We start from the raw sequence: 26,807 nt of genomic DNA on the forward strand, positions 1-26,807 counted from the left end.
CCGCAGATGATCTCGATGGCGAACCGAATAACTCGACAGCGGGTATAGGTAATTTCTCGTAAACAGGAATATCTCATTCGATTCGATGTACCGTCCTCTGAAAAATGTCCTCGATTACGAAAACGGTTTTATTATTTTTTTTTCGTTTGATGAGCGCTCGGGTGATTTTCGTTCGTTTTTCGAAACAAGCGTTTTCAAAACGCGTCCATTCACTGGAAAACTATTTTCGGTAGTCGGACTTATGGGAATGAATTCAATCATTTTCAATTAGGATCCAAAGGAATGTGGAAAAAAATAATCAATCGATCGGAAAACGAATACTTGTTTGTATAGATATTTTTATTTTTCCGTTGCTCAACAAAATATGCCGAGGTTCTCGATCCATCAATCAATCCTCAGATAAGCGCATAAGTGAAATGTAAAAAAACAGATCATCGATCGTATAATCTTAGACACAACAAGACGCAAAGGGATCTTAATCCGAAGAATATATTTACATACAAGCATAAGAATTCCTCTTATTAAGGAGGTTCAAGCGTATCTCATGGAACAATTATTTTCCAACTTTGCACAGTAACATTTTTTAAACAGAAAAGTTAAGGCAGTATTAAACTTCTGGCCGAATATGCCGATGATTCGCCGTCTCGATATTGAGATATTTATTGTTGAAGTTGGCAATTTTTTGAAAGCTTCCATAAGAGCCCATATTCAAACTATCATTTTCAATAATGAATATCTCGATTGCAAAACGGTGAAACCTCTCCAAATTTTTCACACATAATTAAGCGCGCTGTTCGACAAGATTCACGCTAATTTTTAATTCACTAACTTGGAATTATAAAATCTAATTTATTTTTTGTACGGTATCCTTTATATATCGCTTGAACTTCCTTAAGCATACATTCTTGTAACGTTGAATCCACGAAATTACGATACCTCAGAATTTGGTGGAGGGATTGACCCGCAACAAGGATCAATGAAAAGGAAAAAAACCTGAAGTTTTTCAACTCAACCACGGTTCCTCCTGCGTCACAGCTAATTAAAAAGAGAGAAAGCTCAAAAGCCATCGCGTTTGAGGGAATCGAAAGAAATTCGCCACCAGAAAGACACCGGAAGATTCGTCCCCCGAAAAATACAACATTGCGAACCAAGATTGGAAAGAAATCAATAAGACCAAATGTTTTAGCTCAGGGTTTTCATGAATATTTGAATAAATAATCATTTAATCTCATAGAGAAGTCTGGAATGCCTGGAGAGTGAAAAAAAAACGAAGAGATTGAAAAATTGGTTTTCCGGAAGTGAATTTCCGGGGGGCAAATTTCCCTGTTACATATTCGCGTTTATAAAAGTACGGCCGGGCTCGAGTTGATTTTCTTTCTCTTTAATACTTGCCATCGAGCCCCTGCCGTGTTTCTTGTTATCGCGTAAAACAGAAACAATAACGAAGGCATCTCGCTCGCACGTGCACAGTACCGTAGTGCAGCCTTTGATTTCATCGCGGTTTCATTTTCCCTCCCTTGAGGTCACAACATTAAAAATAATATGATTTTACGATGATTTTTTCATGACCGAATAATGTGTGATAATAAGAATTTGTTTCTTTGCGCGAACACGAACATTCCACTTCGCAAAAGTTGTTTAGAATCGTCATCCAAATCTTACGGGATTTCCGCCCGTAGCGGAGACCAGTTTCCATGATTTTGACTTTTATATCGCGATGCATCGACATTGCATACTTTAGTGTTATTTCTCTTTTAAGCATTTTTTTCTCAATCGTATTCACGTTTGATTTGAAGTTACGATCACGAAAAACATCCAGGGCACTCAAGCATTACAATTTTAAGTTGAAATTTCGACACGACCCTTTGCAGTAAGATTGTTATTCAATAAACATTTATTTACGAAAATGCACATATCAGTCGGGCTTTAAATTCAGTCTTGCAATTCAATAACTATAATTACTAACGGATATTCCATTTTTCTGGAAATACATGCCATTAAAAACAAAACAATATTCATAAAAGCTTTGATATCAATTGGGAATAACATTTGTTTCATTTGTATAATAAAAAAAATATATATACGAAAACAACGAAGCTCGTTTTCTTATTTCTTTTTGTTTTTTCATTCATTACAATAACGGATTGTTGTAAATCGTAAAAACGGATTTTTCATGCGGACGGAGAGGCTTGGAAGCCGCGTTTTCTCGGTTGTAACTTGAGATGGAAGGGATCCGGAGGGACAGCGACGCAGCCGGGGAGTAGGTGGAGCTTAAGATTATCGGTGACGGGAAGCACGTCATATCGCGATACCAGAGCGGTTACAATGATGAACGCAAAACCCTGGACTAATCTCTGTCCGATGCAGGTACGTTTGCCAGTGGAGAACGGGACGAAATATTCGGGCTTGTGAACGCGGTATTTGGGGCCTTCGTATGTCCCGTCATTGATCGAAGCACCATCGATCGGCTTGAGAAAACGTTCAGGCCGGAATTCCCGTGAGTCCGGACCCCAGTAAGATTCGCCGAGATTCAGATGAAAATTGTTGACAAATACGACAGTGTCCTTAGCCACAGGATAACCGTCGATATCCGTGTCCTCGGTCGCGACGTGAGGGACGATCGGCGAGCTTGCGATTCTCAGCGTTTCCCATATAACAGCCTCGGTATAAGCCATTTCCAAACGATCGTTAAACGAAATCAGTTCGTCGGTTCGATCAGCCCGCGATAATATGTTGTCGCATTCGGCTTGAATTTTTTTCTGGACTTCGGGGTACACAGCGGTGTTGGCTAGTATCAACATGACGAGATTCCCGACCGCTGAATGTCCGCCGATAAAATCCTCCAGCTCGTAAATAATGTGCTGCCAAGATAAATCTGTCTGAGGACTCTCCAAATGGAGGAGAAGAGCGTCCGTGAAATCGCGCGGTGTACCAGTCACCGTGTCGAGAGTTTCGCGATGACGATCTATTATTCTACGCAATATGAAGCTCCTTATGTCCGTCGACCAATCGTTCAAGCGGTTCATTTCTTTCGTGTAAAAGGGACTTAGCCAAGGCAAAAAATCGACCGGCGAGCCTTGATTTATGTCCCAAAAAATCTCGTCGAAGGAACGCACGATACGGCGAAATTCTTCATCCTCGTAACTGAATCTTGTCGAGCACATGTAACGAGTGAACATGTTTGCTAGAGAAGCCAATAAGAGCGGCTTCAGCGACTGCTTGCCCTCCAATGTCGGGATCGAATCCTTCTTCTCGAGAGCCCTGAGCAACTGGGTCGCTTCGAGTGTACCGATTCTCGAAAATTCCTCTTGTTGGGGACTTCCGCCACGTGGCGAACAAAAACTTCGAGCTATCGATCTCCTCTGGCGTTGGAGATCCGACCAGTCGCACAGAGCCAGTGCTGCAATCATAGAGAAAAATGGGAAGAAATTATTGAAGGCAACTTCTTCTCGTAAAGAGGATAATTGGACACTGCCTTCTATTTGAAACTTCGCGATGCGGTTTTGTTCGGCGAAGTTTTTCAAGCTGGCTTCGAGTATAAGCCGCATTCGTCGTCAAGTGGAGAGATCGAAGGAAGTCAATAACATTATTCGAAATCAGTTAGCTACTAGCATGTCATTTGTCTTCGTTACATTTGACGTCGTTATATCAATTACGATCATTTCAAAAGCAAAGCTGCAACGCGGTTGAAGCAGCCTCGTCATACTCGAATGAGATTTTAAGAGATCAGCCAGTCCATAAGAGACGGCTTGTCTTGACTATTTCGATGGACATAAAAATATCCCATTATAAGAGTATCGATCAGTCGACTAACCTCGGAATTTTCGAAATGAAAGTTCTTCGACACAGTTTGACGGATTAAAAAAGGCTCCTGTCAGCCTGAGCAGGACGATGGCAAAAATCGGTTGACGGAACCTTTTTTCAATCGGTCAAACAAAGAATTTATCTTAATAAAAAATTGTAAAACAACGACCGACTGGGAAGTAGAATTCAATCGCGAATACGAATTTTTTCAAGACATTAGTTCATCGTGAAAACAAATGTTAGCAAGCAGCCCGAAAAATGTTTGTGCCAAAAGCCTGAATTAAATGGATGAAACGTTATTCGACACCAACGCCAAGACTCGAAGAATGCTTCACGTCGTTCAGGGGGAAGATCCAAAAATAAAATGTGCCTAGGGATTATAATTTCATGGTGAGGATATACGTCGAAGGGGAAGTTGAAACGTGGCAATTTTAGTGCTGGTCCTGGCGAGTTTAACTGCGAGTACTTGGGCCTTGCATATACGTGAGAAAAAGACTACATACATTTGCGTGATTAAAGAGATCTTACGCGGCGAGTAGCTCATGCATTTGCCAAAAAAAATGTGACGCATAACGAGTGGTGGCCCTTGTGGCTCTCATTGCGCCTCGTACATGCGGATACTCGGTGTATTATATATGCGACTATGAAAGGACGAGGATCAAAGCAGAAAAGATAGCCGGTGCGCATCGCGAGAGCGTAATCAGAAGAGACAGCAGATGCTGCTTCACGCAGCCTCGCACCAGTATATCTGGGCTGTCCGTTCCGAGAAGCGGTTAATTCGACTGTCGAGTTATATCTCGAGGAGACCGAGACCGCTTCCTGCTCCCAGTATTACGAGTTTACCCGGCGAGCGTCAACAACCAGTCGCAATCTACATCCTGCAATGAACGCTCCTTCGAGAAATCATTTATTTTTCACCGCTCACACACCCCTTGGCTTTTTGCCCTTCCCGAGAAGACACGCGTACTCGCGTTCAGAAGCTCCGTACATTCCCCGGCATCAACGAGGTTTTTCAATAAATCGTTAAAGCTCAGAAATTAATATGGCTCTCGTAACGTCGCTGTTATTTTTTCCGATATTTCGGTTCGTGCCTCCCCCGAAGCGTGTTATTTTTACACGAATTCTAATGAGTAGTAAAATAAAAAAAAATATCTAAAAAAATATGTTGCACCACAAAATTATTTGAAGCAATCAAATTTTCTTTCAGCTCTGCACATTTTTTCCGATTTCATACGAATCTAGTATTGAAAATTGTAGTTTTAGCTTATTTAATAAATATTCTTCTAAAATTATGACCGAAATCTGAAGATTTTTGTTTCTAGTACAGTCGAGGACTTCCGAACATTCGGAGACATACGGAGCGAGCATGCATCGAATATTTTTATCGTGAGAAAGGGAGCATCGGTCCGATCGCTAAAGCGTCTGCTGTACGAAAAGCTATATAGCTCAGCTGGTCGACGTACACCAAGCTCGTTCGTCCACGTACTCGATGCTTTAGATTTTAGCACAGGTTGCGTCGCAGGTAATCGATGAGGGAAGAACACACGCGGACGCATGGACAATTCGCGGAGTCATAAGTAAACACGCAATCGACCGACAGACACCACGATTCACGACAAAATACCACGCTAATCGTAGCACTTTAGCGATTAATTGATCATCGTCGCACGCTGTATTATGCGGGACGGTGCCGATTGTTCGTTGCTGGGTAATTATTATTTTTCGGTGGCAATAAATGGGAGACCAAAATACCTTGATAGACCTTGATAAAACAAAGAAAAAAAGTCCATCGGACGTGCGACAGTGTGTAACTCGTGACCAATCTATTCGAGGAGGAATACGATGAACCGGGCCATTTGGACCAGAGCTTAAAACAAGTTGATGTGTGCATGAAATGAAATAAATTCTCGTTATATCAAGTGCGGAATATTTTGCTCAAAGCCCAACTCCTCAGTCGGAGAAAACTTCGTGAACAAAATCTTCCAAATAATAATCATTAGCTCTGTTCTCAATAATTTGCTGAAAGGATAGAGAAACGAAGAAAAAGAGTGGACAACAGTCGTTCCGTGAAGTGAGTTGAGGAGATTCTACTCACAGTGTACTTTTTTCTGTCCCATGTTCACGGGCATTAGGTCAAGAGTGCGTATAACTAAAGTCAAGGGGGCACAGCGTGGCGAATTCGCTTCGTTAGAACGATCGCATAAAAACTGGAAGTGCATTAAATTATAAAATTGGATAATCGAAAATTCGAGGGGTTCTTCAAACCTGAAAATCGAAGATTCGCAAATCATAACTGCGTGAGAAGGGCCATGATTTTTAGCAATAATGTCGAGCTACCATTAAGGTATTTACACGCCAGATGAGTATACTTTTAAGGAGTTTTGGAAAGGTGAATTCGCACTGACATGAGATGACGTGTATTTATGTGGAGATTCAGGTCACCGGTCTAGCAATTAATCAGCGTGAAGTATTGGCCCATGCATAGGTTGACCGCAATGATTTTACTCTGTCGCGTCCTCGAGAGGCCCGCAGGAGGGCGTTCTCCAGCCTTTCTCTACTTAAAATAAATAGATTAAATCATCTTAATCCAATGAGTCTGTTCCACGCTTTCGTCAACTCGCACTTTCCTGTACTGTGAGAGGCACTCGCAGTGTTCGACTTGAGATTTCACCTTACTAGACACGTGATACACTCGTGCAACTCCTCGAATCTATATACATTCTTAGCCTGATATTCTTATGAGCGAGCTATAGAGAATAGCTGATTTTGCACGAAGCCATTCAAATTGGAAAGGAAGAAAGATGCATAAAAGTTTCGAAAGCTCCATGCTGCAAGAATTTTTCTTAAACCCTTAAAATGTTTATTCGCAATTCGGCTGGGAACCTTTCTTTTGGTCGATTCAATTTTTAGTTTAATTTATTATTAGTTTACGCTCAATTTCAAATAGTTTGTCGTTCGACAGTCAAATTTTTTGAGCTCATGAAAACCTCTACCTTACTTTCAGTAAAAACCGATTCGTACATTTCCTCGGCTGGCGGTGTGAACGCTAATATTAGAGTTTTACATAATTTAAAACGTTATCGACCGTACTTCGTAACTTTGGTGGGATGCACGTGCTCGTGTCGGGAATAGGAAGGTTGTGAAACTTTGTTTCGGTGCGATAAGGAAAGCGTGGCTCGTTATTGACAAATTACGAATGAGTTTTTTTTCACTTTTGAGCACTCGAGACTTTTCGGAAGTACTTCGATATCAGGGCCTTTGGGGGTTACCACTGAACGCGTAACCTTCGACTTCGATACCATCATTTCCATTGTCAGACTCCACCAAAGAGTTGCTTCTTTTGTCTCAGCAGCGCGAATTCGGCATCATTGCTCGATAAACGTGACGAACATTTGTTCGTGTCTGGCCCCACTGAGATATATGATTCCTCGCTTTTTATACTTTCATGTCACACTCGAATGCTCGTGTATGAAAGTATAAGTTCTAACTCGATCGAAATACGTACGTAAAAATATGTTTGTTCAGAGTTTGCGTTACACAAGTCCAGCATTGCGGAAAACTTGTTGAGCCAAATCTCAAAAAGTTTTCCTTAAGGGGTCTGACCTAATTAGACCACCAAAAAAAAGACTATTTTCGCAAATTTTTTTAACCGGTATAAATTATAAATATGGATATAAAAAGTATTAGGCCTGAGAAATATACTCTTAAAATATACAAAAAAAAATGTTTCTATCTTTTTTATCCAGTTTTCGTACAGAAAAACGGGGGAAAAGACAGTCCCAAAAAAAAGATGGGTGTGCGCTGTTGATAAAATCGCTGGAATGGATGATCGGAGAAAAAAAATAAAAATGGTTTTAGATTCAATAGGTAAATGGCTGTAGCGCATATCATACGATTTATTTTTTTCAAAAATGACAAAACGACGGCCACTTTTCAAAAAAATACAGAAAAGCACGTTTTTTCATCGATTTTGCAAAAAAAAATAGTTCCACTCAAAATTTAAAAATTCGCATGACATGCGCTATAGTTTTAGTCATAAAGGACATGTGGCAAAATTTTGGCAAGAATCGGTCGAATAGTTTCGGAGATTTGACCAACGAGCCGACGAAAAATGTAATTTTGAGAAAAACCGCAGTGGGCGGTGCGTATTAGCGCGCTCAGACAGCCAAGTAAACGTCGCTCAAAAGTACACTTGGACTGCTCGGATCGTTATAAAATTTTAGTATGATACTTTTAAATATGCGCGCTTTCGAAAAATGCAATAACCAGAAAAGCCGATTTTTTTAAAATTCTAATCAGAGTAGATTAAGTAATGATATTCGTGATGAAGCGATAAAAATATAATTGAAATATAAAAAGCTTTTCAACGCCCTGTATTTGCTAATTTGAAATCCGGGTCAAGCACAGAGACGCGAAATAAAACAAGGGCGGGCTGAGACCCGCGATAACCATGCACGCGGCTAATCGCCGCGGCACGTTGACTTCCGCAATACGAAGCTCCTCTGTCTGGGACAGAAAGTTACGTCAGCTCAAATGAATTCCGCAGACCCGATTTCTCGGGACTGATGCATGCCTGAAAAGAAGAAAGACATCGTTTTCCTTCTCGCGCGGTAAAAGTATTCGCTTGAATTTCCATGACTAAAAATATATGCACACCGTGATGAGCGTTTTTGGCGTTTTTTTTTCGTTATTGTTTGAACTGAGTCAAACAACGCACATGGAAATTATGACAATTGAATTTTCCCTCGTTAAAGCACTCTATGAAACAATCCAGTACTTTTGTTTCGATTTTAGCGGATTGGAGTTCCAATTAATTGAGAAATTCGAGTTCGAAGCATTTCGGCGTGATGGGAGCTTTCATTTTTCGATCCTTGTCCCCACGTATTTTCTGCATTTAATTTTCTCACTATTACGAAATTTTTATTGCAAATTTTGAGGATGTCAATGGGTGGGTGTACTTACAATTATTGCGATCGCCACCGAACAACTGATGAAACCGAAGAAAGTCAGGCCGTCCACCAAACTGACTACCCTTCGTGATGAGAACCTCTTTGAGAAGGTTGTAACTGCTAACAACGACGCATTTAGCGACTCCAAGTTGAATCTCGTAGATGTCACCGTACTGATGTGAAAGCCTCGTGAAGGCATCGAAGGGTCCTGCAGGCCCTCGAAGAAGATGAAGGCTGCCGATCAAAGGAAGCGGCGTTGGTCCGCGAAGAACTTTTTTTTCGTAAGGCCCTTTCGAGTCTTGCGATTCTTCGGTGCTGATGAAGTCTTCTTGGTTGAATTTGTTGGCTCGTTCCCTTCGTGATTTTCTACCACCCCTTACAGCTGTTCCCTCGTTTCTTGCGAGTTGAGGACATTTCTCGTTTTTCCTCGCCTGGCTTCGCGAAGACAATATTTTTGTGAGTGTCCATAGAGCCGTTGCGCACGAAAGCAAAACCCAAAATATGACGGACGCCATAATTGTTGAAGGTTATTTGAAATCTCAGTGATTCTTTGCAGAACAAAACAATCGATAATTTGTTTTAATGCTCCGGTTGATCGTCACGAAGCCTGATTTAAGTTTTCCTTTTCATCGACGCCTGCACCGAGTGGACACGGTATTTTATCTATTTTTTTCTTCTCACTGGTACGAGTGTGGCTTCTGATTTTCCTTTTATCGTGATTCGCGTTTACTCGATTTTTCGATTAATACCTCACTATCACTCTCATCAAGTTGTCCTTTACGATCGAGCTTCAACAATTTGCTGCCACGTTCACGAGTCTGCTTGGGAATCAATCTCTCGATCATTCACAATATTTCAATTTTCTACAACAATTGCAACAGTGCGATGGTAAAGTCAAAGTAGAACGATGTTTTCGAAGCCTGCACTCCCAGGAATATTTAAGACCTTTCCAAAGCACACGATCGCCCCGAGACCGGTGAACTTTCGTTACTTTTTGTTCCCAAGGTTCGCAAAATGTTCTTGATTATACCGAAATTACTCCCGGATTATTGAGATTTGATTTTTGCACCCGCGCCACTGTTTTACCGCGCACAACTCACAGCTCTAGTGCGGCCTGTATTTATACTGTTTATGTATGAGAGGGTATCCGCGAAAGTATATTCACGTGGTCTGACCGCAGCGCACGAGTACCGTTAGAATATCGCGTCTATATATTTCAGGCTTTATAGGACTACATATCATCTATGCAAGCCTCTCTCGAGTTCTCCTCTCCCTCTTTCTCTCTTTTCTCTACAAAATTACACGCGCTCGGAGAAACGACAATATTTAGTTTATTTTTGTTTTTTATTTTTGCTTTTCTCTACGATTGAGTTCTCAGGGATGATTCGAGTTTTTTTAATTGCATAGAGTTTTTCTTGCTTCATTGATCAAAGATCGTCGGCGTACTGTTTATGTTGCACGATAATCGGAGCCTCCAGTTTTAAAATTGTCCACGTTCCTCGGTAATTTGATCGAAAGGTTGTTCCTTGTTCGAATGTTGTTAAAAAATGAGGGATTTGTGAGCGATCCCGTTCGTACATATGTGTGAAGCGTTGCGCGGCCGCTAGAGACACGCCAGTGGATCCGTTGCACTTGAACGAATGCGGTTTGAACGAAAAGCGCGCTCAACTACCAACGACAGGACTCCGAGAAGATGCACGGGAGATCTCTCGGGTGCTCTCTCGAGTGCTGGAAATTAATAGGACGAGAGGAGAGAGAAGGAAGGCGAGGAAGGGAGCGAAAACGCGAAAGAGCGACCGAGACCGAGGCAGATAGAGAGAAAAGGAAGAGGGAGAAAGAGAGAGAGAGAGAGAAAATAACTGACAAACCTCCCGAGTAACTGAAGAAGGAAAGAGGGAACGCGGCGACGAAGAGTCGTGCACTTGCGGACTCGATGCTCCAGCTCAGACTCGAGATGCCACAGTTTTAGTTGCTCGCGGATGCACATGCACCGATACCACCACGGTGAGAAATAGAGAGAGAAAGAGGGAGAACGGCCCCGGCTATCAGACCAAGGTGGGAGATGTAGGAGGTGGAAATCAAGAGAAAAGGAGATCTAGGGTGAGAGTCCTTCGAGAGGGGGAAATATATACGTGGAAAAAAGGGAGATGCGAAAGTTACGTAGAGACCATGAAAATGTGTTCTGTTGTTCGTCACTGTTGGATTTTATGCGATTATTCGTTGTGTGATAAACGAAAACAGTGTTGAGAAATTGGGAGCACGAAATCCGCGCTTCCGATCCTTTATATTCAATCCTCGACCGCTTCTTCTGAGCATTACTTGTCGTTACTTGAAAATTTGTACTTTACGAATAAACGTGGGAGAATCCTTGGTCCAGTGGACCGAAATGTGTTTCTTGCCGCATCGTGACCACCGCGGAGGGCGTTCTTTATTTATTATTTGAGTATTCATTCAAAATACACCGAACTAATTGACTGAGTTGATCGTTGTTCAACGCAACGGTGGCATTGGAAAAAGTGCGCTCGTGCCATGCCCATTTTTCGAGCTTTTCAACGCCGCTCAGCATCAGTCAAACTTCGTGTACAGGACTATTTTATTTTCGTGGATTCGCGACAACGATTTTAACGGCTGAACATATATTTGAGGAGAAATCTTTTTACTCTGTGTCACGGAATCTCTCGACAAACTCGCCTTCTTATTATTCGCAGTCCCGGGGGTCTGACAAAACCGCCGGAGAGTTATTACACAGCAGAGATATACGTAAGCGAGCATAGCGTGGCCCACGAGCTTCCCGAGCCCTGATAATCCCATTCGATCCAAAATTATCTTTTTATTTTTCGGGAATGGCCCTTTTTTAGGGCTCACGATAACAATCGCTTTTTGGATCGACTTTGTCTAATTTCCCACCACATTTTATCTTTTTTGCACTGTCATTTTTATAGACGGAGAAAATTAAATTTGCAAAATTACCGCGAGTGACGATAGTGCGGTGACGAGCTGCGATTCGTGATATTATTACGGGAGAAAAATTGAGTTTTCTTATAAATTAAATAATATTTATTGTTCCAAGTAGCAACTTTTACAGGAGTATTTAGTAAATTTTGACGTCCCATCTGGAACTGTCATAAAACTTAAAATTTTACAGTAAAAACTACTAGAATGCCACAGGAGTGGGGTTCCATATCGTAAAATATTTATTAATTCGTACGAACATGGACCGCCATTTTTATCGGTACACACGTGCGTACTAATATATTATCGTACAAGCGCAAATGAAATTCTGCTATGTAGCATCGTAAATTTCTAAACACTTTGGTGGATGATCGATCCTTGTGTTTGGGCTCTTTAAATTCATCATCGAGTCAATATTAATTTTACAATGTTTCCTCGGTGAATTGCGAAGGAAAAAATAGCACAGTTTAAACCTTTGTCGGAGCAAAATACGCAATTTAAAAGTTTTTGTTCGGAATTTACTTGGAAATTACAATGTTTTGGGTAAAAACCTCCGAAATGAGCGATGTAGAACCCTGACACTATGACGTCGTAGTAATTTAAAAAAACGTTTTCTCTCCATGCAGGAATGAATACTTTTCGTTGACTTATAAAAAAACGATAGCAGTGGGAGCATTTTGGGGCTTGTTTTTGAAAAAAAAAATGGTTTAAATTGGACTTGAAAACTTAATTGTTAGCGCATTATTACTTGAAATTCTTTATTTATCTGAAATTTACGTACTTCAAATGCTAAAAGGCCAGGAGTTTTGTTAGAACGATAATAACATCAGTAGGCTTCGTTCTCATTGGAACTTTTGTTCGTTTTACTATTGCGTGAAGGACGCAGAGCTGGCCCTCTAAACAGTGCAAAAAAATGTATCGATAAATCATTCGTTACGAATGCACCGGGTAGACAGAATGTGACCTTCCTCAACGTCGAGCTTGGCGAAAACGCCTCCAAAACATAACACTAATGACGATCGGAACCTGAATGGAAAGAATGACAAAAAAAGGAACTGGATGCCGGGGGGAAAAAAAAACGCAGGTAAAGGAAGTGGAGACGAGAGATGGTTCGAGAAAGCGTGTAAGTGTGCGTCAGCGTGAGAGCTCAAGCAGAAAGACAAAGAGAGAAAGAAAGATGAGAGGGAATATGCGCAGCCCTTAGATAATGAATGGACGATGCTAGATAAAAATACCTCCTGAGACGCTAGAAAAGGGTCGCTTCAGGTCTGCAAGGAAGAAAAAAAAGGCAAGTCGTAAAATGCTTGGCGCTTTATGGTCGCCGCAGATCTGAATACACGTATAAGGCATTCCACGCCTAATTACCTAGCCCGGGACACGGGTATTTTGAAAAATTCACATGCATCTCTTCAACATTTTTGTATAGTCGTCTCTACCGTAAATGAGCCACGATTTTATCAATTTTGGAAAAACACTTTCGAGCTCATTTGCTGACTCGTGGGAAAAATAAGTCGGGATCGTCATGCATTTTGTTTTTATCGCGATGCTGCATAATGCTTTCAACAAATATGCGAAGAGAAGATAGGCTCGACATGAAAACGTCTTTAGGCATTCGCTCGTTTCCCGATGTCAGAATCTCGTTCGAACTTTCATTTTTGAAACATTGACCCACTTCCACGACTTGAAACAATAAATAAAACACTCATGTGGATAAAAATAGTAATTATAAAAATGTTCCACGAGTATATGATCGTCAAGATCGAAGCTCTTCCTATTCCTATTTGTCCTGGAACATCCCATGCACGCAGCTTCCTTCTGGTATTAGTATAAATAATCTATCCCGCGAGGCAGCCTCAAGATTATACGAGGGTGGAGGGACAATGATAAAATTCAGCAGAGAACGTAACTAAGAAACGTAGACGGTAGTCAGTGAGACGGGAAGACAGTGAAAAAAGGGAATAAGAAGAAAGAAAAGAAGAAGAAGAAGAAGAAGAAGAAGAAGCAGAAAAGGATGATAAAGATGAAGTTGAAGAAGAGCCGCGTCTGTTGGAGCGCCGTTCGGGCCCCTTTTCGTGCATATATATGTACATAAAGAGGCCTAGGTGGTGGTGTGGTGCGGTAGGACTAGCTCACGAGGTCATGGTTCCTTCTGGTCTTTTCCATAATCGGAAACCTGTTAGGGCCCCACAAGTTATCTTTCTCTTGCAGGAGGAGGGCCCGTCGCGTGTAAACGATTAGAAAACGACTATAAAAGAATGAAAAAAGGAAAAAACGTCCTTGCATAATGTATAGATGGCGCGAAGCACGGAAAAAGGGCGCTGGATGATATAACTTCTCGTGCTGCATCGTGACGATCAGCTCCATTTTGCTTGCAAGCTATTCCTTTCACATGTTTGTGCGTATACGCGCGCGCACATACGCAGAGCTCTTATTCGTCGATGGCACAGTCCTTGATGTCCTGTAACAGCACTCAAGGGCTTCTCTCGCGTTCATTGGTTATTCCGCAGGAGTGTGCCCTTTCGATCGACGATCTGCCTCTTGGCTTACAGAGCAAGAAGCCTCTCCTTACTCTCACGCTTACGCACCATTTGTTTAGCTAAGCCATAAATAACGAGTGGCTTCTCTTCGTTCCCTGTACTCGAATTCGTTACCAAATCCCAAACCTCCTGACACAGGAAAAAGGATTCTCTCAAAAATACACTAAAAAGCGGAGTGAGGGAAGAGGAAAGTCGACCCAATTGCATGCTCGTACAATTCGAAGCCAACTGTACAACCGATTTTATAATTAATCAATTCAGATTTTAAATAACTCAAATTAGCAGCGATTCATATGGATTATGAGGAATTAATTATTTTTGTAGAGATGGAAAAAAAAAGAGGCGAAATTTATCTTAAGGAAGTTGAGGCATTAGAAAGAAAATTATGTCATCGATTTTAAACCGATTGCCTCTCATAAAGCCGAGTGTAAAAAAATCCAGTTAAATTTTCAGAAAGTTTAGGACGAAATATTATTTGGGCCAAATAACATGTAACCTTATGAAAGTCAAGACACATTCAGTGATATCTCCGTTAAAAACGATGCTAAAAATATGAAATTTTTTGGGCAACATGAGCAAGGCTTGCTGAACAATGTCAATTTTTTCAGATTTATTAGGAGATTTGCTGAGATTATATTAATATTAATCTCTTTCCCGTGTAGTTTTTTGAGGCTGGGATCGTCACCGTCCGTGTTTTTGCCTAAGCTTTCACCAGCGTTTCCTCTTTTTTTTCCCAACTCTTCTTTAAACTGGCCTAACTTTTGAAAAGCACAGGTCATAACTTTTGGGTAAAAAAAATGACTGTACGGCCTCTTCCTTAAATTTTCTCGAATTCGTGACAATAAATGTTCTTTTATTGACGACAAATTTAACGATCTACGATGATCCCGCATTGTAATTCTCTTGAATTTGACTATCTTCTCGCGTCCAGGAGAAGATGTGTGTGCGTGAAAAATTTACCATCGTTGGAAGCTCGTCATTATGGACAGTTTATTTTTAGAACGCGATCGCGTCGTGATTTCGCGGAAACGATCACAACGTATATATACGCATACGCATACACGTGTCTGATTTCTTTTACCTTCGGGACGTACACGCTGTCGTTGGATGAAAAACGAGCTCGAGATAGGTGTATCCAAGAGGCCCAATTTGAGGTTTTTTTCTCCATTGAAAAAACCGGTACAAAAAGACTGATCGTCATATCGAGAGTTGGCGTAGGGAGTTGAAAAATGTTGACAATTCTGTTTGACTCATCTGAAATAATTTCGTCAATTTTCATTCCATCGATGAACAATCCAGGAGTAAAGTATTCATTTCCAAATTAACGATGATCTGCTTCGTCGATCATTACTGAGTAGAGCCCGCAGAGCCCAAACTGTACGCTGCCGTTGTAGAATGTTCGACAATAAAATCCATGACGTTTAATCGCGAAGCTGGCAAATCGTTAGAGTTTCATTACTAAATTAGGACTCAAAGGAGCTCTCGAAAATCTTTCATTTCCGGCAAATCTGGCGATCTTTGCAATTTGACCATCGATTGATCTTCCTCCCCTGATGACGATCGATTATCACAGCAGACGAGGCTGACACCAAAGTTTGTCGCCCGTCGCGGTGGGATATCAAACGAAATTGGAGGACACGAAGAAACAAGGTGGAGGGACGAGAAGTAACGATATTCGCGAAACGCGTAAAAGAGAATCGCCCGACGATAAGAAAAATAAGAAGATGAGGACGAAGAAATAAGAGACACGAGTCGAAAAATTAAGCGTTACGAGAGCAGGAGGAGAGGAGAGGGTGAAAAACGAGGAGAAGCGAACAAGAGAAAGAGACATGAAAAGAAGAAACGAGAGCCAGCAAGGAGTAGAAGGAAGAAGTCCAGGAGGAGAAGCAGCGAGAAGCCCACTGAACACAATATTTCGCAGTAATTTCGTGTCAGCAGAAGCAACGAGCCTTCTACCAACCTTTATAACCGAAACCGAGCTCTCTATCGTCTCCTCTCTGTGTCAGATATACTTAATCAACGCTGTGCCCACTAGGTGAGTCTTTCTTTATCACTCATTCATCCCTATCATTTTATTTCATTTTCTTCCTCCTCGTTTCGATCACACCGAACGGAAGATCAATCGTTTTTCTCCTTCGCGTGTATTCGCCATTAATAATTGTACAAAATAGATTTTAACGCTCATTAATATCGAGGTACTGAAACTGAGGTGCACTTTTGACAAATCATTTATTTTATCCCTCAAATTTGTAGAATCGTTGTACGATACTTTGTCACTGAATTATTTATTCATCGTTTGCAATTATGGTGAAATTCCTTTTACTTTTATTCGACATCGCAGAATGTGTGAAATCGTTAAAAAAACTGTCTCCTTTTCTTCTCGCTGACTCTAATTAACGTGTGTCCTTACACGTGTCACGGCTTCGTCTTTCATTCGCCACCGTTTTTTCCCATGGACCCACGTGCTACCGTCAACGGAAATCGGAACGCGTTGCTGATTCACCGACATGTGTATGCACATTCGTACGATATGTGCGAATACATGTGTCGTCGTAATACTACCTCAGAATTCAATACGCCCGACTGCGACCTTGCACTAATGGCGTTTTCAATTCGTTCTGTTTAGACGTCGTAATCAGAAGCTTCGATGGCTCCTTTGATCAAAATACATACTCGTTTATAGTGAAAACAACAACTTTTGATCTTCATTTTGCACGGGGGGGCTTACAATATTCATTTGAAAAAGCGATTTATAAAAACTACCACTTTTTCTCTGTGAAACATTTTCGAGCATTACGATCCTACAAAACTAATTGAGTGATGATACTCGTGCCGCGGGGAGCCACGAGTAACTTTTGTAGAAAACACTCTCGGCATAAGACTGCAATCCGATGTCTTGAAAACACTTGTCACTTGTGTTTTTTCACGATCCTGGGAGTTGGAGCTCGGTTCAGAGATAAAGCAAATCATAGGGAAGAAAAGTGGTAACGAGTTTGATGGATTTTGGCAAAACTACATCAAACCTACGCGTACTGTGGTGTTATGCCGATTATCCGAGTTCATTTGGTAATAAATATGGCGTAAAGCCAAGAATATCAATTGAGCGAACATGGTAAAGCACGTACGGGAGTCACGTTACCCAGAACTTGACGACGTGTGTTTTCTTAATAACGAAATGAAGCGCTCCATTTCCGTTGACCAGTACGATTATCGGTGGTAATCAAAACCGTTGCGTTTTAATTACGAACGCGTCGTGGACCGGATTTTCGTTTTTACTCCGTAATTTTTTAATTGTTTCCAATGCGACGGTTTATTATCAATTCTGGTCTCGTTGTTTTCGTGAAAAATTGAAAAAAAATCGTTTAAATTCGTAGTCGAATGATCCGTATGAACTCTTGAAATATTTGAAATCACAGACCGATACGCGTCGGTATTTCCTGGAGAAGATTCGTCGACCAAGACGAGGTTGCGTCATTGGAATTTTCTCTGGAACCTTCGAAAAAGATCCGTCAGGCTCGGCATGCTCATCTCGTACTCGCGAAACCTACGTCATCGCTGGACTTCGCGGGTACTTTTCAATAACGTATATTTACGTTTACGTGGATACACGCGCATTTGACTCGTCGTCGAATTCGCTGGAAGACTCGAGAATTGAAAGTTCATTGCCCACGTCGATACACAGCTCATGAATTTTTCGATTTTTTTTCGTTTTTTTTTCAGTTTGGGGAACTATTACCACAGTCCATAGTAAATAACGCGGTGTGCTATATCAAAAATAAACACCGAGCGAATTTTGATTAAAAACATAGTAAATGATGAAATGATTTGATGAAAATTTAGGAGATACCATAGCAATCGTTTCTCTGTGCTATACGAAAAATTGCATAGTTTCGTATTTTCCTTTTTACCGCACTGAATTTTGCTCAATAACGCAACAAAATTCATGCGCCCACCAATTACATGAGGCGTTGCGAGTATAAACATGAAAATTAACTAGTGGCACATAGTAAAATTTCAAGCAATCGTTTCGTTCGTTAGCGGACTTTATTAAGTAAATCTTTGTCGAAAGAAAATTTACTTCTTTTCAGACGGTGCGACTCGACAATACAAACATTTTTGACATTTCACCAAAGACACGAGTGACATTCGGATATCGATACGTCGTTCGATGTAAGAATATCACAGACCTAAATTTTGCCTGTCGTACATAGTAAGATTGCGAGAACTGCTTTCGGTATTAAAATTACCATGCACTTTGGTGAAATGTAATAGAATGGTGATATATACAACAGCGCTGCTACAAAACATAGCAAATTTTTCTATGTATTCATCTGAAATATTCGTATAAAAGTCTCTCCGTGTAGGAATTGGTCGAGGGAAACGAATAAAATTTCAACGCGCTCTGAATGCGATATAGAAAAACTTTGGAAAAACTCCTGAAAGAATTGACCCGATGCTTTAAACCCATGAAATCCTCACCGGGAACCCTTAATTGTATAGTGAACAGGGAAGAGGGAAAATAATAGAATTGGAATTGTTTAGATTGAAATGGAGAGATTGAAATGGTCATCAAAAATTCCAACTTTAAGAGTTGAAATTTGTAAATACGCTAGAAATATAGACCGCGCATCTATTCCCAGAATTATTATAGGATCAACCGTCTAGTTGTCGAGAAAACAATTAACGAAAATCACATTTTTTTAAGGGTTATATTTAAGGGTTATATTTAAGGGTTATATTTAAGGGACACTCTCTTAAGGCAGATACACTTCCTGTACGACGATTCGAATTTAATTAAATAGGATCCTCCCCACTTTAAAGAACCAAAAATGAGAATAAGAAAATATAATGTTTTCAGATATCAATGATGTCTCGAGAAAGCCTTGATACCGGTCAAAATCACTTGCGGGAATAAAAAAAAAACACCTAGTTGAGGTTAACGAATAATAACGACATAAACAGTGGAATAAGGTTTGACAACGCCATGAGCCAGCTGGTTTAAAATATAGATATGCATACGCATATAAATAGGAAATGACTGTTGTCGCATTTTGCTCGGCGATTTTCCTACGAAAGTATATTCTCAACAAATAAAGTACACATTATTTAAATAATTGCGAGAGTAAATTTCAATCGTTTCTCTCATCATGAAAAGAGCGAAAAAGTTCGTTGCTTTTTCGAATCCCAAGTAACGCATGATCTTCCTTAAGGGAGCGATACCGAGGAGGCACAGTTTTAGAGAAACTCGAGATCGTTGAGTGAGAAAATGGCTGAGTCAGAAGTCAAATAATGGTTCAGAGGTTGAACGAATCATAATATCAAGTGCACGAAGAATAAGCTGAGAATATCGAAGCAACGTAAGCCCAAGTTTCACTGTGCATAAAGCAATGCTTGAAGAAGAAAAATCAAAAATATAAGCGAGAGCGTGTATACTATACTGGACCGCGAGGTTCGAGTGCTGGTTACTTGTTTGTCAGGAGCACGAGAGCGTAATACGGAGTGCAAGTAAAGCGTTCTACACCTATAAGGAAGAGTCAGTCAAGTTCAGGGACTTCCAGTTTCTCACAGCCGGTCGTGGTGTGGCTGGGACAGAGCTCGTAAATACTGAGAGCCTGCCAGATCCCGAGATGGAGAGACGGACCCGTGGAGAGTAAGAAAGGGAAGAGCAGAACGGGGGATGATCACGGTGAGGAGGATGCATGTCCGGAGATGCCGTAAAACTCGGGCGCTTGCGTTAAAATCCACTCTCTCGCGATCAGCTGATGAGTAACGAACGCGCGGATGGACGAATGCGGAGGAAGCTCTGCATAATGAAATTCAAGTAACGAAAGCAATATGGGATGCTTGAATAATCGTTCGGATCTTCGATGACCGAATGCGTGACACTTGCAACGAGAAAAACTCTGCGAAGAAAAAATCTCACAGAAATAATGTTGAAAATTTTTATCAATTCGGTTAATTCCATTGGTCCAAAGAAAACTGAAGATTTCGCGACGACTCGAAATCACGAAACCGTCGCTCGTTCGTGAACTCGGACTAAATTCTCTGAGCAGTAGAAAAAATGAAGTTCTACACACCGGTATGGGGCTGAGTAAGGAAAAATGTTTTACTATAAAAATGAGTTCTGAGCACCAATCAATAAGATGCAAAAAAAAAGCTACGCTGCCGCTGACCTTTGCTGCTTCGTGGACTGACCCGTAGAGATATGAGTGTTCAGAAATATTTTCTTAGAGACGAGATTTTAAATACTGATCAATTATAACTGGACCGTGGGAGTTTAAAGAGTGAGTTTGATGTCCGGTTATATTCGGATTCACCGAGTTTGTTCCACGAAATCTCGAGCTCGCTCATCGCAAATCAGGGCGGTCAAAAATAATGACGAGTGTGCTGACCAGTTATGCGACGAAAGAGCATCGACGTTGGTACCATTCCAAAAGGAAGTAGCTGCAAATAATAGAAAGGAAAAATAGATAAAAATTGGAGAAAAGCTGGATCGTCGAGTTAAGCAGTTTTGCTTAAGTGTGCTCTCCGTCGGGTGGACGCGACGACGCATAAGTTGCGTATGCTACAGCTCGCCTTTGTAAAAGAGAGAAGAGCGAGGGAAGGGTCGAAAAGCGAGGATCTTGAAAAGGCGGGAACGAGTATGTACCAGAGCGAGAGAGTTGGAAAAATAAAATGACACGATCGGAGTCGCTTCTTCGCTGAGGACAGCGACACTCCTAAAAAAGAGAGGGAGAGAGATGAACAGAAAATGAGAAAAAAAAAGGGAAAAAAAGAAGAAGAAGAAAACGCATGATTTAAATTTATGCTCGTCTCGCGCAGCTGCCCTACCAAAAACTCATTGGTCCTGCGTCCCCGCCGTGTTGTGCACCTTGCCCTTGCCCTTGCACGGATGAGACAAGATATATCCTCGTCTACAGCATCCAGCCGCCATCTCTTCTACCATATCTTTCTTCTTCTTACACGTTTTTTCACTTTCTCTCTTACTCGCACTCATACTCTTCGTTCTCTTTCGTAATTACTTCTTCATTTTTTCCTCAACTCATGTATATAGTCCTGCATATTCCGTATATTGATTGCTGTCGAGCAAAAAGACCTAACCCCCTCTTTTAACACGTAAGACAAGCTCGCAGTTACGCCATTTTGTTCCTCGTAACTCGCCTTGTATAGCTCACCTGTCATTTTCAACGTAAAAATTCACGGTTGCCTATATATACATGGCTTGAAAGTGAAGCTTCATTTGCCGTGTTATTACGCAGTCGCCGTACGTATTATGCTCCAATAAAGAGCACATTCCCGAGAGTCGCCAGTACGAAAGAAGGGACCAAAAATCTAATCTCGAAAAAGAGTTTATAAATAGATGAATTTAATGAAATTTTATTTTGGCTAATAAATGTGACACATGTTTAGGTCCCTTCGAATTTTTCCACGAATTTGAAGCTCTCGTTTCCCCGTCTTTCTTGCCGTTCGCCTTTTTGAGAAAAATGCTTTTTTCAAGCTCTTCTCAAACCGTGTTTCCCAGCCCAGCAGGTCTCGAGCACTCCGGTGTAAGCTGGAGTTTCCTGATTTTTCGTGGTCAAACTGTAACGGTATGGGGTGATAAACTTTCTTAACGACTACTCAAGGAGCCTTGCGGAAAAACCTTTTTTCCTTGTACCAACGAATTTTTCATTCGCAGCAAATGTTTATTCGGAATCGTTACTCCCTCTTTCGATCCCACCCGCGCAGGTACTGAAATTCAATCAGGAAAATCGGGGCCACGTGGAAAAGTTTGCTCGAAGACACAAATAAAAGTTGATGCCTCCGAAAATAAATCTTCTGCCTGCTCAAAAACAAGCTCGAGCCTTTTTTACGAATGAGCCAAAACCGATCTTCGACTACAATACCTGTCCAAAATCGAAGTCACGTTACAACAATAAGACGTGAAAAGATCTCGATCACAAAAAAAGAACGATCACCGATTCAACGACTAGCGATGAAACCTGTTTTCGCTCTTCCCATTCAGTCCTGCCAATTTCTAAAATATCGAAAAATCTCTTTGGAGTACTGAAAGCTTCTACGACGAGTACGATTTTAAAAATACCCCAACAGAGAAACGCAACTTCCAACGATGTTGAAACCCTGTAATAATAAACTATTGACACTCCAAATTTTAAGGCTCTTCTGCCTTGAGAATTGCAGAAACGTCAGGTAGAAGAATCTTGACAAATGTTTTGACCCCGGAAGTGCTATATTCATATTTATAGAGATCGTGAAACCTTCGGACCGACAGCGTTGAAAACCATTCCTTCGATAATCCTCGACGCTGTCGTCAACGGCGAAAACCGATGCTGAGATCCTTCGATAGATAAGAAAATAAGATGCATGTATTCTCGAGCTCGCAGTGACGCGCACGCAGCTCATCATCATCATCGGTTCGAACGGACAATACACGCGATTTGTCTCACATTTGACTAGTCCAAGTGACCCAGGATTCAAAACTACGGGTACATATAAACTGGCGAGAGGCTCTCGCAGTTTCAGTTCCCTCGACGTGTCTCTGGAACCTGGGACCGAATTTTTCTCGTACGAATATCGCTCTTCCTGTTCTCAGTTTTTCTCAGACGCAGTGGGCAGTGTGCTGCGAGTTTAAAAATTTTCTTGTCTGCGAGCCAAAATCAGTTGGCGATTGTTCCGTCCTTCTTGTGCAGTAATGCAAAGTAACAGAAAGTTTCTCAGATGAATAAACTGGTAAAGCGGCAAAGTGTCCATGGCAAATATTCGTTTTCAAAGTCGATGAGAGTACGTCGATTGTTAACGAGATTGTGCGCATCCGTGAATAGATGCATTGAGGAGTGACCATCGATGTAAGCGACTGAAAAGTTCTATTTTTCCAAATAATTTTTTACTCACTCAACTATGTCGGTGGGTGTTGAATTCAAAAGAGTATGAATCCGTACCATTCGGAAGGGACGAAACACATTTTTCCATGGAGCCTTTTTTCGAAATTACGCGTCTTCATTGACTTGGAGCTGGGCGAATTTTACTCGAACGAAAACGTTCCCTGAAGTAGATGAACTTTCGATGAAGATGATGGATTTTGCAGCAGGAACTCCCATTTTCTCTCTGAAAAGTCAAATAAAATTATACGTGGCCCAAAAAATGTAACTTTAATCGTGAATCTTAAGATTTTTTAAACAAAATACGTTTGATTTCTCCAGTTTTGCGAACCAAAAAATTCACCAACGTTTCACTGTGGTCGATCGATTCTCAACCGTTTGCATAAGAGTCTTGAAAGATTCATCGTCGATAAGATTGAACTGTATCGACGCGGCTGCTCCAGCTCCATTTTGTACGTGGAACAGAGTCCATAGTTTCTTGTGTCAGAGTGATAAAATCGAGTTGGTGATCCATTTTAGTGTCGAATGGTTTCCAGTCCCTGCTTTTTGAATGTGGAACGAGCTTAGTCGTCTCGGCGAATGAAATTCCTTCCTCAAAGTGCCTCGATTTTTTTGATACGAATAAAATACGAAAACATCCAAAACCATTGACGTTAGAAAATTTCATACAGATCGTGGAAGCGAGGAAACGTCGTAAACTCAACGCAGGTGAATTGGGAGACGGAAGGAAAGAAGAAAATGCAGGGTAGAATGATCGATTGGTGGACTGCAGGAACGGTCACCTTGCTGACCTTACTCATTTACGCAGCCTTCTTCTGGAAGATTAACTGGGTCAGGGTAAGCGTAATTTAGGTCATTGCAGACATTATTCTATCTTTCGTCATCTTTGCTGAAAAAAAGGGAACATAGCCGCTGGAATACACGGATCGAATACAAATATTGCTGCTCAAACGTTTTCCTGCGTGAAATTGCTTTCAAGTGAAAATTGTATCAAAGTTTTACATACTTTGTCGTTCATTTTTTCAGAATACCAAAGAAAACGTAAATTCTCGTCGTACCCGTTATGCGGGGGCGGGCAACCGCAAGGTTGGAAAATTGCCACCCGTTTATCCGAACGGTTGGTTCGGACTACTGGAAAGCAGGCAGCTCAAGCGGGGTGAGGTCAAACACGTAGCGGCTCTGGGAGAAAATTTTGCAGTTTTTAGGTAAGATATCGAACGAAAAGCCAAAAGGAGTTTCTCACAAAGTCGTCTGACATCAGCAAGTTATCTCATTTCCATACGATTTCATTCCAAGCCCCATTTCTCTGCTGATTGTGTCAATGAACAAGTGATTTCACCGGCATTCGATGGACTATTGTTTTTTCTTTAAACAGGACAGAAAAGGGCGACGTGAAAATTTTACACGCTTACTGTCCTCATCTCGGTGCCAATATCGGCGAAGGTGGTAAAGTCAAGGGCGATTGTCTCGAGTGTCCTTTCCACAGCTGGCTCTTTCGGGGTGATGATGGTCAGTGTCAAAACATTCCATACACGAAGAAAGGTAAATACTTGAGGAATAAACGAGGAAAGATAGACGAAAAATATAAAAATGTGGACGACGAATGCTGGTGTATTTTGCCCGTCGAAAAATCGAGGCTTTAGAGACACTTTTTTCACTTCTGATGAATCGATGTATCCAAGGATTCATTATCAGTTCCAGAATCGGCGAATACGAAGGCGTGGAAGTGCTGCGAAGTCAACCGAATCATCTTCGTATGGTATCACGCAGAATCGGCTGATCCTTACTGGCAAATAGAACCAATTGAAAAAATAGCCAATGGAGCTTGGTGGGACCATGGCCGAAACGAGTATTTTATCAACTGTCATATACAAGTACGTTATTTTAGAGGGTTCCTTTTCGAGCAAGCGATATAATTGTTCGAATGAAATTTGAAAAAAGAAACTAAAGAAAAGAAACGGACTAATGAGGATGAATTTTTTTGAAGGAAATACCGGAAAACGGGGCGGACATGGCTCATTTCAGTGCAGTCCACGGACCAGGAATATTTTTCAACAACTCCTTGTGGGGTTTTCTCAGGCATTCTTGGACCGATGCTACCTGGTCGACAAAAATGTCACGAACGCTGGCGAGCGACGAACCGATCGAAAAACTCGAAACGACCATTTGCAACGGCGATCATTCGTCGGAAAATCATCGAGCTACAGGAACCCTGAAACACAGTACGATCTTCTTCGGTCGTTATTCCATGCTCGAGCTCAAAGTAACAGCCAAACAGATTGGGCCTGGCTACGTCGAGATGTGGATCGACACGAGATTTGGACAAATGTGCATACTCCAGACCGTAACTCCGTTTGGACCTCTTTCGCAGCGCGTTACACACACCATTTTCGCATCGCCCTTTCTCGGACCATACGCCAAAATCGTTTTGCTCGGCGAGTGCATCATGTTCGAACGCGACATGGCAGTGTGGAACCACAAAAAGTTTTTAAAACGACCCGTTCTCGTGCGCGAAGATCGAGCGATAAGCGCCTTTCGACGCTGGTTTGAACAATTTTACACGGCAAATAGTCCCACTTACGAATCGACGATGGCCCTCGATTGGTGAAAAATCCTAATCGCGAAACAATCTTCATTTTTGTTTTATGAAACACTTCGTTTTATTACCACGATTTTCGTACGAATTTATACACACACATTCGAGAAGAAAGAAGTTTTGAAACGTTGTGGAAAAGGCCTTTCAAAATTCGCTTGCCCGAAGAATTCTTCAATGAAGAATTCTCGTTCGCTTCAATATGTTTGAATTTTTATTCCAAATTTTCTGTTCCCTGCGAAAGTATAAAAACTATGTAAATAAATAAGAGTAAAGAGAGTGAAAAGATTCTCAAGTTTTCAGCAAACTTCAGTGGAACGATTAACTTTATTTTATTCACGCGAACAATTCTCATGAACTCGTGTTGAGAGAAATTTTTATTTAAACAGATTGGCAACGCTTTTCGTTTATTGTTGCAAATCAACGATCGCGGAAGTTGAAAATCCTTGCTAAGCTTCTGGTAAAATAAAATGTTCGGTTGATGTTAACGATTCGGGACAAAAGACGAAAAAAATCATTTGCACTTGCGAGTATTCGTGGGGGGTATTTGAGGATTTTTTTCTAGCGACTCCAAAAATGTGAACGTACTTTTGGAAAAACTTTAATGAAAGTGACAAGAGAACGAAAACGACGAAAAGTATAAAAGTAAGAAAAATTACGAAAATCATCGTTCCCATGAATTGTAAGTCTTTCTAACCTGAGTGATTGAGAAAATTGTAAAATATCCGAGTCTAACTAGTTTTACGAATTTGTTTGTTTGTTCAAATGTCTGGCAGGGAGATTCGAGGGCTGCTGAATTCGCCAAGCGTGCTCAGCATTAACCAAATAAAAACTGAGCTCTTGAAACATCTACAAACATTCTTGTGTTAATTTATGCCAATAATAATTATAACGAAAACTAATGCAGCGTTAGACCGTACCGTTGAAATAAATTTTAGAAGAATATTTTTAGAAATGAGATTATTTATTCGGCTTTATATTCCTGAAGTTCACGAATTCCACTCTTCCATTTTTGGCCAAATTTCGTGTACATTGCGTCGATTACAAAATTCATTACTCAAGCAGCAATAAAATTTTTTCAAGAAATATTTGA

The 26,807-nt window shown here is 41.0% G+C and overlaps 2 protein-coding genes across 6 annotated transcripts; one reads left to right on the forward strand and one right to left on the reverse strand.

Moving 5' to 3' along the window:
• Positions 1-321: 321 nt before the first annotated feature.
• Positions 322-10,468, reverse strand: LOC122406403 (cytochrome P450 307a1-like). Its single transcript, XM_043411827.1, has 2 exons — positions 8,767-10,468; positions 322-3,400 (listed from the first exon to the last, which is right to left on the reverse strand). The coding sequence occupies exons 1-2, from the start codon at positions 9,266-9,268 to the stop codon at positions 2,172-2,174; spliced, it is 1,731 nt and encodes a 576-aa protein (XP_043267762.1). The 5' UTR covers positions 9,269-10,468; the 3' UTR covers positions 322-2,171.
• nvd (neverland) lies at positions 5,384-26,570 on the forward strand. Of its 5 annotated transcripts, none has more exons than XM_043411831.1 (7): positions 5,398-5,512; positions 15,819-16,277; positions 23,793-23,958; positions 24,148-24,326; positions 24,497-24,663; positions 24,817-24,995; positions 25,109-26,570. In XM_043411831.1, exons 2-7 carry the CDS (start codon positions 16,072-16,074, stop codon positions 25,727-25,729), a joined length of 1,518 nt encoding a protein of 505 aa, XP_043267766.1. In that variant the 5' UTR covers positions 5,398-5,512; positions 15,819-16,071; the 3' UTR covers positions 25,730-26,570. The 5 variants fall into 5 exon arrangements, with proteins under 5 accessions (XP_043267768.1, XP_043267766.1, XP_043267763.1 ...); XM_043411828.1 differs by lacking the exon at positions 5,398-5,512 and adding an exon at positions 5,522-6,148 and having other exon boundaries at positions 15,601-16,277; XM_043411830.1 differs by lacking the exon at positions 5,398-5,512 and adding an exon at positions 5,522-6,148 and having other exon boundaries at positions 15,816-16,277.
• The last annotated feature ends 237 nt before the right edge of the window (positions 26,571-26,807 follow it).

Source organism: Venturia canescens, chromosome 2 (genome assembly GCF_019457755.1).
Source record: "Venturia canescens isolate UGA chromosome 2, ASM1945775v1, whole genome shotgun sequence".
In the NCBI taxonomy this organism is placed as follows: Eukaryota; Metazoa; Arthropoda; class Insecta; order Hymenoptera; family Ichneumonidae; genus Venturia; species Venturia canescens.

Bases quoted from the DNA above. Each gene is read 5' to 3' on its own strand.
- LOC122406403 (XM_043411827.1), bottom strand. From the start codon at position 9,268: ATGGCGTCCGTCATATTTTGGGTTTTGCTTTCGTGCGCAACGGCTCTA. The intron at 3,401-8,766 runs GTAAGTACACCC...CTATGATTGCAG, and splicing joins CGGTGGCGATCGCAATAATT to CACTGGCTCTGTGCGACTGG.
- nvd (XM_043411831.1), top strand. From the start codon at position 16,072: ATGAAAAGAAGAAACGAGAGCCAGCAAGGAGTAGAAGGAAGAAGTCCA. The intron at 23,959-24,147 runs GTAAGCGTAATT...TCATTTTTTCAG, and splicing joins GGAAGATTAACTGGGTCAGG to AATACCAAAGAAAACGTAAA. The intron at 24,664-24,816 runs GTAAATACTTGA...ATTCATTATCAG, and splicing joins CATTCCATACACGAAGAAAG to TTCCAGAATCGGCGAATACG.